Raw genomic sequence first — 11,251 nt, forward strand, 5'->3', positions numbered from 1 at the left:
AAAAAAAAAAAAAAGAATACTTTACCAGGTTTTAATGCTATAAGTTGTATCTCTCTCCCAAATAGTACTTGTAGTCTTTCTTTATATAGTTGAAAGTTTCTATTTGCTTGTTTGTTTATTGCTTTATTTTTTATTTTTTGTTTATTTTGTTTTTCAATACAGGGTTTCTCTGTATAGCCTTGGCTGTCCTAGAACTCACTCTGTAGACCAGGCTGGCCTCAAACTATCTGCCTGCCTCTGCCTCCTGAGTCTTGGGGTTGAAGGCGTGTGCCACCACTGCCCAACAGTATGCTTTTTTTCTACTAAAGCAAAGCTATTGTTTTCCTTTGATTTAGTCTACTCTTAACTTAAAGCCCCTTCCCCACTTTTTTTGGGACGAGGCTTGTTTGGTGGAGCTGTGGCTGTCCTGGAACTTGCTATTTAGACCAGGCTGGCCTTGTGCTCAAAGAGACCCATGCAACTCCATTTGCAAAGTGCCGGACTTCCATGATTTGATACCACTTAACCAGGGGAACTCCTCTCTGAGATGGGCACACTTGCGTTAGTACCTCTGCTCTCAGTTTAGGCTTAGAGAGATACTCTTATGTCAAATGAATGTTAAAAATGTTTCATGACACAGGAGTCTAAAGTAAAACTTGAACTGGTTTGAATTATCAAGGTTGTTGGGTTTCTTGTTTTATTTGTTTATTTTTTGTAACAATTTTATTTTTTCTTTCTAGTGCATTTATCCTTTGGGCTCTGAGTCACTTACTAATTTAATTTCTCCTGATTCAGAAGATTGTCACACTCCAAGTAAGCCTCAAAAAAGAAAAAGATTGGAAACCAACTGTAAGAATTCACCTCTTCCAGTACATTCTAAAAGGACTAGAAGTCACATTGTCACTGATAGTGAACCAATTGTGAATGGTAAATATAATGGAGAAGTATGTGGTGACTTCTCAACAAGCTTCCCAGATAGCAGTGGTCGCCAGGATCCCATCAGGACAGCTGCTTCTGTGGAGCAGAGTGAGACTTTGGAGGCTGATGATGCGGTCGTGGCTGCTTCAGAAGACCCTGCTACAGTTAGTGTCACATCTGAGCTGGAAATGCCAGCTAAGAGCAGATGTTTACCACCTTGCCAGACTCTGTGTGTCCAGTGGAAAAACACTCAGGCACTGTGCTGGCTGGACTGTGTCCTGTCGGCCCTGGTGCACTTGGAGGTACTGAGGGAGACTGTGCTGGAGGCATGCTCCAGAGAGGCGTGTGTATTCGGGAGGCTGTTTGAGATGTACCACCAAGCAGATGAGCTTCTGCACACCCATCACCTGCATGGCGTCACAGGTCTGTGCTACGTACTCTTCCTATGTGTTGTCTCACAGCATATGGAAAAAAAGCCATGGGTAGCCATTGTTCTGTGTGGAGACCTAGGCAGGGAACCTAGAGATAGTGCCAGTTACAGCTCATGACTGTCCCCAAAGCTGCCAGTAAAGAACACAGGGGCAGTGGTATTTTTTAGCTTGTCGGGGTGATCATAGTCATCACCTATAGATAGTCTATAATCCGTCAAAGCTAGATCTAAAGTCTGTAAAAGTGAAACAACTAGAATAAAGTCATTGTAATAAATACTTAATCTTAGCCAGGTTTCTACCCCATCTGAGTTCAGTTTGACCCAGATAGCAGACACATAATTTTTTATTTATAATAAGCCTTTAAAGCATTACAGCTGGGCAGGTATTGACCCCCCTATGCTATTAGAATCTATTTCCCCTTAAATAACCTTGGGTTTTAAATCACCATGTTCCATCTGGGCTGCTCCTAACTCCCAGTTGACCAGCCCTCATGGCCATGTTTTCATGACTCACCTACCCCATGGTGTCTTCTTTCTGCCCCTTCTTTCTTCTCTCCCTCCTGGTCCTCCCTAGACCCAAGCCCTACCTACCTCTCTTCTGCCCAGCTATAGGCTGTTGGCATCAACTGTTGGTTGTTCAACCAATAGTTTTAAATTAAGGAATAAGGTCACATAGCATCACTTGGTGTATGGGAAGGTTCTCTTGTCCCTGAGGCAACCGGGGGTAGGATTTAGCAACAAACAATAAATAGAACAGACCAAACCTCAACAGAGGTAGTAAATTAGAGTCATCTGTCATCCCCAACACCCTGCCCTTGATGACTAGGGCTATGCAGATGACTTGGGCAGCCTTAGATTTTTGTATCTTTGTATTTATATGTGTACATACTCATGTATTTATACAATGGTCTGTTTATTTTGCTTTGATTTTGAGACAGTGTCTTTCTGTGTTGCTCAAGCCAGCCTAGAAATTGCATTCTCTTGCCTTAGCCTCTGGCATGCACCATTGCATCCTATTTTAATTCCTCCAAATTGCCAGGCAGTGGTGGTCCACGCCTTTAATCCCAGCACTTGGGAGGCAGAGGCAGGTAGATTTCTGAGTTCGAGGCTAGCCTGGTCTACAAAGTGAGTTCCACAGAGAAACCCTGTCTCAAAAAAAAAAAAAAAAAAAGAAAGAAAAGAAAAGAAAAAGGAAGAAAAATTCCTCCAAAGATGGATGCCCAGGAAACGTAACTTCCAACAAGAGAAGAATTAAAACATTCTCAGGCCAGTAAGACAACTGTGGTAAAAGTACTTGCCACCAAGCTTGATGATCTGGTATCAGTTCCCCAGGACCCGCACAGTAGAAAGCAGAGGAAAGTCTCCTCTGATGAAAGTGTGGGTTCCACATCCAGCCCACACCCCAAGCACATGCGAATGAATGAATGAATGAAAGTCTCCTCTGATGAAAGTGTGGGTTCCACATTCAGCCCACCCCCCAAGCACATGTGAATGAATGAATGAATGAATGAATGAATGAATGAATGAACGAACGAATGAACGAACAAACAAACTAGTAGTAGAAATACATCAATACAGTCATGGTGTCTATGTAAGCTTAGCTCTAGGACGCCCTACAGCTAGCAGGGTCCTCTGAGAGGAGCAGCACAATGCTTGTATAATACCTGTGCACATTGTCTCATATACTTCAAATTTTAATGATGTTTGATTTAATGAAGGTTGATCTTCTAGGCCTGTTGCACATGTTAAAATCACATGCAACTTCTTCCTACTCTTCGAGACTGATCTCAGTCTCAGGAGTTTGCATATGCTAAGCCAGAGCTCTACCCTAAGCCCAGCACGTGGATTTTAAGTCAACTCTAGAATACTTACTCCTAATGCAATGTAAATGTTATGCAAATACTGATGATAATATGTAGGTAATACTGATACGGAGATTGGCTTGTTTAGTGCAGGTGTTCTTTTCCCTCCTGTATTTTCCGTTTGTGGGTGGTTGGGAATGGGATGTTGGAACCTGCTGGTACGGAGGCCAGTCGTGTGGTTACTCACCTGTAAGTGGGAGTGTCGGTACGATTCCAGCAGTGTAGAAGACACCTTCCAATTCGTGTAGTCTCTGGGATGTTTTCACACTCAAAGTCTTGCTGTGCATAAATTCTGCAGCTGTGCGCGGCATCTCTCAGAATTGGAAGGGATAGATCTGTTGTCTCTGTGTGCATTTTTTTTTTTCCTTTCCTTCCCTTTCCGAAATCTGTTTGTTCTATTGACTATCATGTTCTTATATCTGATACATACTCTTGGTTCTTCTCTGTTTGCAGTTGGTATTTTTACTTTAAGACTGTTTTATTACATCTATTTATTTAATTTGTTAGTTATTGTGTGTGTGTGTGTGTGTGTGTGTGTGTGTGTGTGTAGGTCAAAGGCCAACTTGGAGCTGTGTGTTGTCTTGCAGGCTTCTGTTCTCTCCACCATGTAGGATCTAAGGTCAAACTCAGGTCATAGGTTTGATTGCAAGTGCCTTTTCGAGCCATTGTGCTGACCCTTTCTGTCTTAAAGGATGTCTTGATTTACAAGAAATTATTTATCTTTCCTTTAGAATCCAGTGATATTTGTGGCTTTTTAAGAATACTTCCTTTTCTTCATTTAGAAAGCCCTTCACTGACTATGTTCTTTGAGAAGTCATAGTTTACTTTCTAGCATTGAAATCCTTTTTATACATTTTTAAAATGACATTTGTGTGTGTGTGCATGCATGCATGTGTGTGGAGGCTGGAGGGCACCTTACAGGAGTCGTCTCCTCTTCCTTGTTGTGATCCTAGGAGCGGAGCTCAGGGCTCAGCCTGTAAGCCCCAGCCTGCTTGCTGAGCCTGGTGCTGAAATTGATAATTGTGTGTGGCATGAGGTTATGTCCTTGTTCTCTTTGTTTGCACACACTTTTGCCACTTTGTCTGTGACCAGCATTGTGTATCCATGCTCCTTTTCAGTTTTATTTGATCACTTGGGCCCTCCCTGCACCCACAGTTAGAGTATGACTCGTGACGTCTTGCATCTGTCAAGGCCTCTCAACCTTTTTAAAATTTTTTCCAGTCTCTACTGTGTGTTTTTACCTGATTTTGCTTGCACTTAGGTTTGTTTGGTTTTGTTGTGACTCTTCATTGTTAACATACTAAACAGTGTAATGGGGGACCAGGAGGCCATTTGTGTAGCCGCCCTGCATTGCTCCCCTGTTGTGTTTGCCGTTATGGGTTTGTATCATGACCATAGCCAGGTAGCTTTTGAATACCTTGCAGATTAGTATCCTAGGAGGGTATTGAATGTGCATATTAAGGTTTTTGCTGAGTGGCTTTTTTCCAAAGAATTATTAAAATAGCTTTTAGGGCTGGAGAGCTGCACAGCAGCGTGGAGGACTGGCTGCTCCTGCAGGGTTCAGTTTACACGCACATGGTGGCTCTCCTCTGCCTGTCTGTCATTCCTGTAATTCCCAGGTTCTAACACCCTCCCTCTCTGGTCTCCGGTTACCTACACACATGTGATAGGTATATATGCAGTGAAGAACACATGCGGATAACTCTTTAAGAATAAAAAAGATATATGCTGCTCTTTTTATTACATGAAAGAGTCTATCTCAGATTCCTTAACCACCTACGGGTCTGAATATTTATGCTTTGGTTAGATCGTTTGCTTCAGTTTGAGTGCATCAGTCTTCCTTACAGTGTTAAGGCCCTCGAGCAGACAGAGTGACCGCTCATTGAGCTGAGAAGAGCAAAATTTGATGTTGGAATTCTAATTGTTTTTTGTTGGTTTGTTTGTTTGGAACTATAACAAAGGGTTTTTTTTTTTTTTTTTTTTTTTTTTTTTTTTTTTTTGGTTTTTCGTGACAGGGTTTCTCTGTGGCTGTAGACCAGACTGGCCTCGAACTTAGAAATCCATGTGCCTCTGCCTCCCAAGTGCTGGGACTAAAGGCGTGCACCACCACGCCCACCCCGGAATTCTAATTTTTTACTTTTAGCTTATATTGGCTATCTACAGGCTACTCAGAGCTTTTCTAATCTTAACTGTGTATGGGCTTCACTATTCTGATGGTATATTTTCCTTCCTTCTTTCTTTTCCTTTTTTTCCCCCATACTTTCCAGGAATAAATAACACAAGTCTTGGCTAATGTTCATGTTTAAGTATTTTCTTTGGTCAAAACACTTGAAGCATAGTGTGATGAAGCCATAGGATTGTTTCCAGAGTCAAACGGGAATGTCAGAACACTCATTATTCTAATATGTATCTGACGCTGCATCTGTTGTTGTTTTTACTCTTAAACTGAGATTTCATCCAGGTAGTAAGGGCAAATGGTGCTGTGCCTGTAACAGGTGACAAAAGAACGTATGGTATGTCACAGGAGAGGCAGCGGAAGAAATGGGATTCGCTTTTTGTCTCTGTAGTGTACTGATAAACTTTCATTCTTAGTCCTTTCTCAGTATTTTTCTGGAAAGATGTATTGATGAGAAATTATGATGTTCTTTTTTTCTCTTTAAGGTGAAGATTGTAAAAAATTGACATCAGAAATATTTACAGAAATAGATACCTGTTTAAATAAAGTTAGAGATGAAATTTTTGCTAAACTTCAACCTAAGCTTAGATGCACATTAGGTAAGTAGTTGTGCAGCTTGGCTGTACCACATAAGGAGGTGCACTGTTTTTTTTGTTTGTTTTTTGTTTTGGGGGGGTTTTTTCGAGACAGGGTTTCTCTGTATAGCCCTGGCTGTCCTGGAACTCACTTTGTAGACCAGACTGGCCTTGAACTCAGAAATCTGCCTGCCTCTGCCTCTCGAGTGCTGGGATTAAAGGCATGCACCACCACGCCCAGCGGAGGTGCACTGTTTTAATGTTTGGGCTCTGATCTTTCTGGGAGCGGGACTCTGGCAGTTTTCTTACAATCTACCACTGGTTAAGTCACTGAGTCACACCTGTTCTGTGTAAGTATGTGTGCTAGTTTTTGAGTTCTCAAAGCCAGTGAACATTTTGAACTTTGAAACCAAATTTATTCAACGACACAAGGCTAAATTGTGGTGCAATTTTGGCCAGGGCTATGTTAGGACATCATGTGCATGTTACCTGAATTGTTAGGGCCCAAGTCACTGGTGCTCAGTAAGCCATTTAGACAGGAAACAGTGAGAAGCCAAGAAGAGACGTTTGTTCAGTATGGCCCACGTCCAGAAGAGGAATGAGTAAGGTGGTCCAGTGACACTAAGGCTAAGTCCACCCTCAGGGTCCTGTCATGAGTTTTAGATTTTATTAGAGGGCAGGACTACCTCCCTCTGACCCATCCTTGTTTGGGCTTGAGTTTGCCTGCAGGGTGGGCTAGCAAGTTGTCATACGGTGTGAAATCCCTGGGACAGCAGCGTCTGTCTGTCTGGCACTAGAGCTTCAGCCTTTCCATTCCCTAACACAAGATTCCTGAGGGATTCCAATTCCCTGGAAACCAAAGTTTCAGTGTTGGGATTGCAGGGAGGGAGGGTGTGTGTGCCTCTTTAGGATATCTTCATTCTGCCATCCAGGACCTCATTGTCCCTTATAGAGAGGAGCACAGGGGATTTGCTCTCTCCACTGAGTTGACATCTGCCTTATGGGAGCAGAGTGAGGCAAGAACCAAAGTCTCTGTCCAGGTCTCTCCGAGGCTTACAGTGTTGTGACAAGGAACACTGGTAATTGGTACCTTGGTTTGGTTTTGTTAGGAGGAGAGGTCCTACTGATTGCCCAGGCTTTTCTTTGAACTCAAGAATCTTTTGCCTGGGCCCTTGAAGCAACTGGACTTATAAGTGTGCTGCACGTAAACCTAGAGGACAGAGGATGACATCAATAAATTCTCCACGTTTTAAAATATGTATTAGAAACCAGGTGTGGTATCACATGCCTTTAATACCAGCACTTGGGAGGCAGATGCAGGTGGATCTCTGCAAGTTCAAGGCCAGCCTGGTCTACAGAATGGGTTCAGGACAGTTATGACAATACAGTGAGACCTTGCCTCAAAAAAAAATTTATATATATATATATATATATATATATATACACACACACACACACATATATATATATATAATGCATGCTCTGTATATTATGTATAATAAAAATCACACATATATATATATATATATATATATATATATATATATATATATATATATATATATATATATATATATATATAAAATTATAAATTGTTTACCTTCCTAGTTACTATTTAGTTACAGCAGAGTTGGAATTTAAAGTCTGGTGACTTAATCACAAATGTGTACTAAATGTCCACAACTCATGTACTTGTCATTTCTGGAGGCTGATTTCTATCTTTCTTTGTAAGAAAGACGTTGTTCTGACTTACATTTGTATATAAAAAATAGCAGTGGCTGGATGTGTTGGTGTACATCTTTAATCCTAGAATTTGGGAAGCAGAGGCAGGTGGATTTCTGATTTCAAGGCCAGCCTGGTCTCCATCGTGAGTTTCAGGACAGCCAGGGCTTCTTAGTGAGACACTGTCTCTCCACCTCCCCAAATATAAATATACATATGGGAGTATATCACAAAGAACTATTAAAATAGCCTTTGTAACTGCAGGTGTTTGCACCTTGGGTAATGAAACCTGCTATCTGTTTTCTGGTCCTGCCATCACAACAGTTGCTGGTCATGTTTTAGGCAGCTGTAGTTCCAGGATAGGGAAGGACACCACCCTGAGAGTGAGGTCTCGGGAGGAGGTGGGACACACTGTCTCCTGGGTCTTATAAGCCCTCGAGAAGGAAAGGAACCAGATGGGGTGGGGCTATCAGGGGTGCCCGCCCATTAAATTGCCTTCTTGAAAGGTACCAGTCGTGGTTCTATCTTTGTTTTAAGGACAGCAAAATGTCTACCATGTTTTAAAGTGGCAGCGTTTAATTATTCAAGGATTGGACTAAAAGTTGAGATGAATGCGGAGGTTTAGAATTGATCCTTTACTCTTGTATATCAAGCCTGTTCCACGGTAGAGTTGATGGGTCCAAACAGAAGTAGTGTTTGAATGCTCATGACCAACTCTGATGTGACTCTAAATGTTTGTATTTGTAGCAAACCATTTCCATGGTTTGGTTGCAGTTTAGCAGGGTTACAGCTCAGAGGCTTTCTCCTGAGGATGGTGTGGGCCTCACATGTGCCATTCTTGCCTTATGTTTTCAGAACATTTCAGAAATAAGAGACTAGCATGGGAACTGAGTTTATGCTGGTGTGTTTGCACAGCCTTCCTCCAGGTCCACCCTGACTGGCTGACTGCCGGTCTGTGTTCACACATGTGTGGAGGGAGACTGGACCATATGGAGTTCCTTTTGTTCTTGTGGGTCCTGACTGTTAATCGTTCCTTTTCTCTTTTCTCTTTTGCAGGTGACATGGAAAGTCCTGTGTTTGCACTTCCTGTACTGTTAAAGCTTGAACCCCATGTTGAAAGCCTCTTTACATATTCTTTTTCTTGGAATTTTGAATGTTCCCATTGTGGACACCAGTACCAAAACAGGTCAGTTTTGACTGCTAATGGATTCTTTGTGCTATAATGGTTTTCAGCAGTGTACTTGAAATAACAGATTTTGTACATACATTACACTGTGTCTCAACACTTCACTGTTGCTTACCCTCCACCTGCTTGGATGGAGACAAGGTTGCAATATAGCTCAGGGAGAACTTGGCTGTGTAGCCCAGGTTGGACAAGACTATAGGTTTTCTGCCTCAGGATGTAGAATGGTACCCGTTGAAGCGTCATGTATCAGCATTTCTTGGACCCCAGCACACATTTGATTCTTTTCTAAGAGGGTCTAGCTCAGTAGCTGGACTGACCTCAGGTTGCCACTTTCTTGCCTCAGCCTTCTGAGTCCTGACAAATGGAGGCATGGATCACTGCGATGTCTGCTGTGAGAAAGTCTCACTAGTGAGGTTAAAGGGACAGTTTGACACAAGAGGCTAGAGTCAACTTGTTGCTCTAAATTAGCTTTAAAAAAAGAAAAAAGATCCATGGCTTGAAGAATAGCCAAAAGGAGTTGTCTTAATTTATTTACTGGAAAGTTAGGAGAGCACCCTTTACTCTCTGGAAGGTTCTTAGCTGGGCGTCTGCTCTGAAGTCCTCGGCAGTGTTTTGTTTGCCTTCTGTTAGAGACAAGGCTTTGGTTTGCTTTAGGCCTCCATCATGGATTTGCTCTTAGTGTATGGTGGCATTTCCAGTGTTACCTCTGCTTTCTGGTTCAGGAGAGCGGTCACAGGCTGGGTACTTGTCTGCCTCGCCGGTCATTGCTCAGTGTTAAAGCAGGAATCAGGCTTCCCACCGCAGCTTACCCACCAGCAAGCCTCAACAGTAGGCAGGTAAATGATGAGAAGTGAGTGGTGGGATCTGGATGGCAGGCAGCAGGTAGATCCGAGCCTGGGAGAGTGCTGTAGAGGATGAGGCAGCAGAGCTGCTCTAAACTGCTAGGAAATGGTGTGGATTCACACTAAGACTTGAAATACTTGTATACACCAGGGAGGATTCTGCTCCCAGATTTCCATTGATTTGTACAAGGGGTCAGGTTTTCTGCTCATAGTAACGAGTCAGTAGGAGAATCAGGAGACCTCTAGTGTAGTTTCTTGCCTCTGTGATTCCCTGTGCTAAACTCCCTAATCACTACGTGTGCTTTTAATATAAACAGGACTGATGATTAGAATCAGCTTAATTACAGCTTTTCTAGAATTCACAGGCTAGTGGTTTGACAGCTTTTCATTGAGTGGGTTGTGTGTGCCAGGAGTCACCTAGCCACTGAGAGTGATTTCTGTTGTGGCAATTCAGATGACTAGCTGCTTAGGAAAGTAGTTATGAACTCACTGGCGAGGCAGCAACTCAGCACTCTGTGATCCCTCGGCAGCTCTGTGTCTGTGCATAAGGTAAGTGGGCTCTAGCAGAGCTCAGAAAGCACCCCAGGGAAAACCGGCAGCCACTTTGGTTTGCATCTTGTCTTTAAAACCTGAAACCTGTCTTTTTAAAACCTGAAACTTCTTTAAACGTTCTTTAATCTTTCATTCTAAAAATGAAAGCAATTTCAGAGTCAAAGCTAAGATGGGATGGCCTTTAATCAGTGTACCTTGGGGTCACAACTACTGGCTTCTTTTTCCTCTGACAGAAGCTAGTCAACTAGTCCTTTCATTTTAGTGCCTCTGGGTTTTGTGCCAGTATAAGGACTTGTATTAGGTTCCGTAGTTATTTTTTTGGAGAGCATAAAAAAGCCTGGCCTTTGGAGACTGGTGGTCCTGATCCAGATCCAGTGTGTCTGCCGCTCGCTGTTGTACAAAGGCCATGGCACTTGACCCTGAGAGTTGTTTGGCGGGGGGAGTGTAATGTGATACTTGCTTTACTGAAAATATTTTTACTAGAGTTGATGCAACTAAGATTTAATATACTTGATTGAAGGTTGAAGATCGCTTTTAACTGTTGCCGCCAGTGTTCAGACTAAGGTGAATTCCTTACTGTGAAAAAGCAGGAGTGTTTTCCAGGTGATTTCTCCCCCAGCAGATGAAAAGTTTGTTTGTATCTATTTGAAGATAGCACTCTTTGTTTTCAGTGGTGCTTAGCCACTTTGCATCCCAATACTGAGCTTTAAGTCAGACAGTCTGAGAGTAGCAACGTTCACCCAGGGCCTCTGATGGCTCCTCACTGGGTGGCTGTACACTAGCTACGGAAGCTGGGGACTGATTTTACAATGTGCTAAGTGGAGACCAGGAGTGGCCCTGAAATAACCAGTGAGCACAGCAGGGCCTCAGCAGTGATTCTCAGGAGCATTAGTGGAGGGAAGCTCTGCTGGTCACCCTTCTGTGCTTGTCAGGCGGTCTGGAGGCTCCAGTGTCTGGAGGCTCCAGTGTCGCTGCTGCCGTTGTTGGGGGGGGGGGGGGGGGGGGGGGG

The 11,251-nt window shown here is 43.0% G+C and overlaps 1 protein-coding gene across 4 annotated transcripts in view; it reads left to right on the top strand.

Moving 5' to 3' along the window:
* The window catches only part of Uspl1 (ubiquitin specific peptidase like 1), a 28,611-nt gene that overhangs the window by 6,310 nt on the left and 11,050 nt on the right, over positions 1-11,251 (top strand). For all 4 annotated transcript variants that reach the window (XM_021222581.1, XM_021222585.1, XM_021222583.1 and 1 more), the window contains 3 exons: positions 720-1,320; positions 5,851-5,964; positions 8,719-8,848. In XM_021222581.1, the coding sequence (XP_021078240.1) occupies positions 720-1,320; positions 5,851-5,964; positions 8,719-8,848 (845 nt within the window). The remainder of the gene's footprint in view (positions 1-719; positions 1,321-5,850; positions 5,965-8,718; positions 8,849-11,251) is intronic.

Source organism: Mus pahari, chromosome 23 (genome assembly GCF_900095145.1).
Source record: "Mus pahari chromosome 23, PAHARI_EIJ_v1.1, whole genome shotgun sequence".
Lineage (NCBI taxonomy): Eukaryota > Metazoa > Chordata > Mammalia > Rodentia > Muridae > Mus > Mus pahari.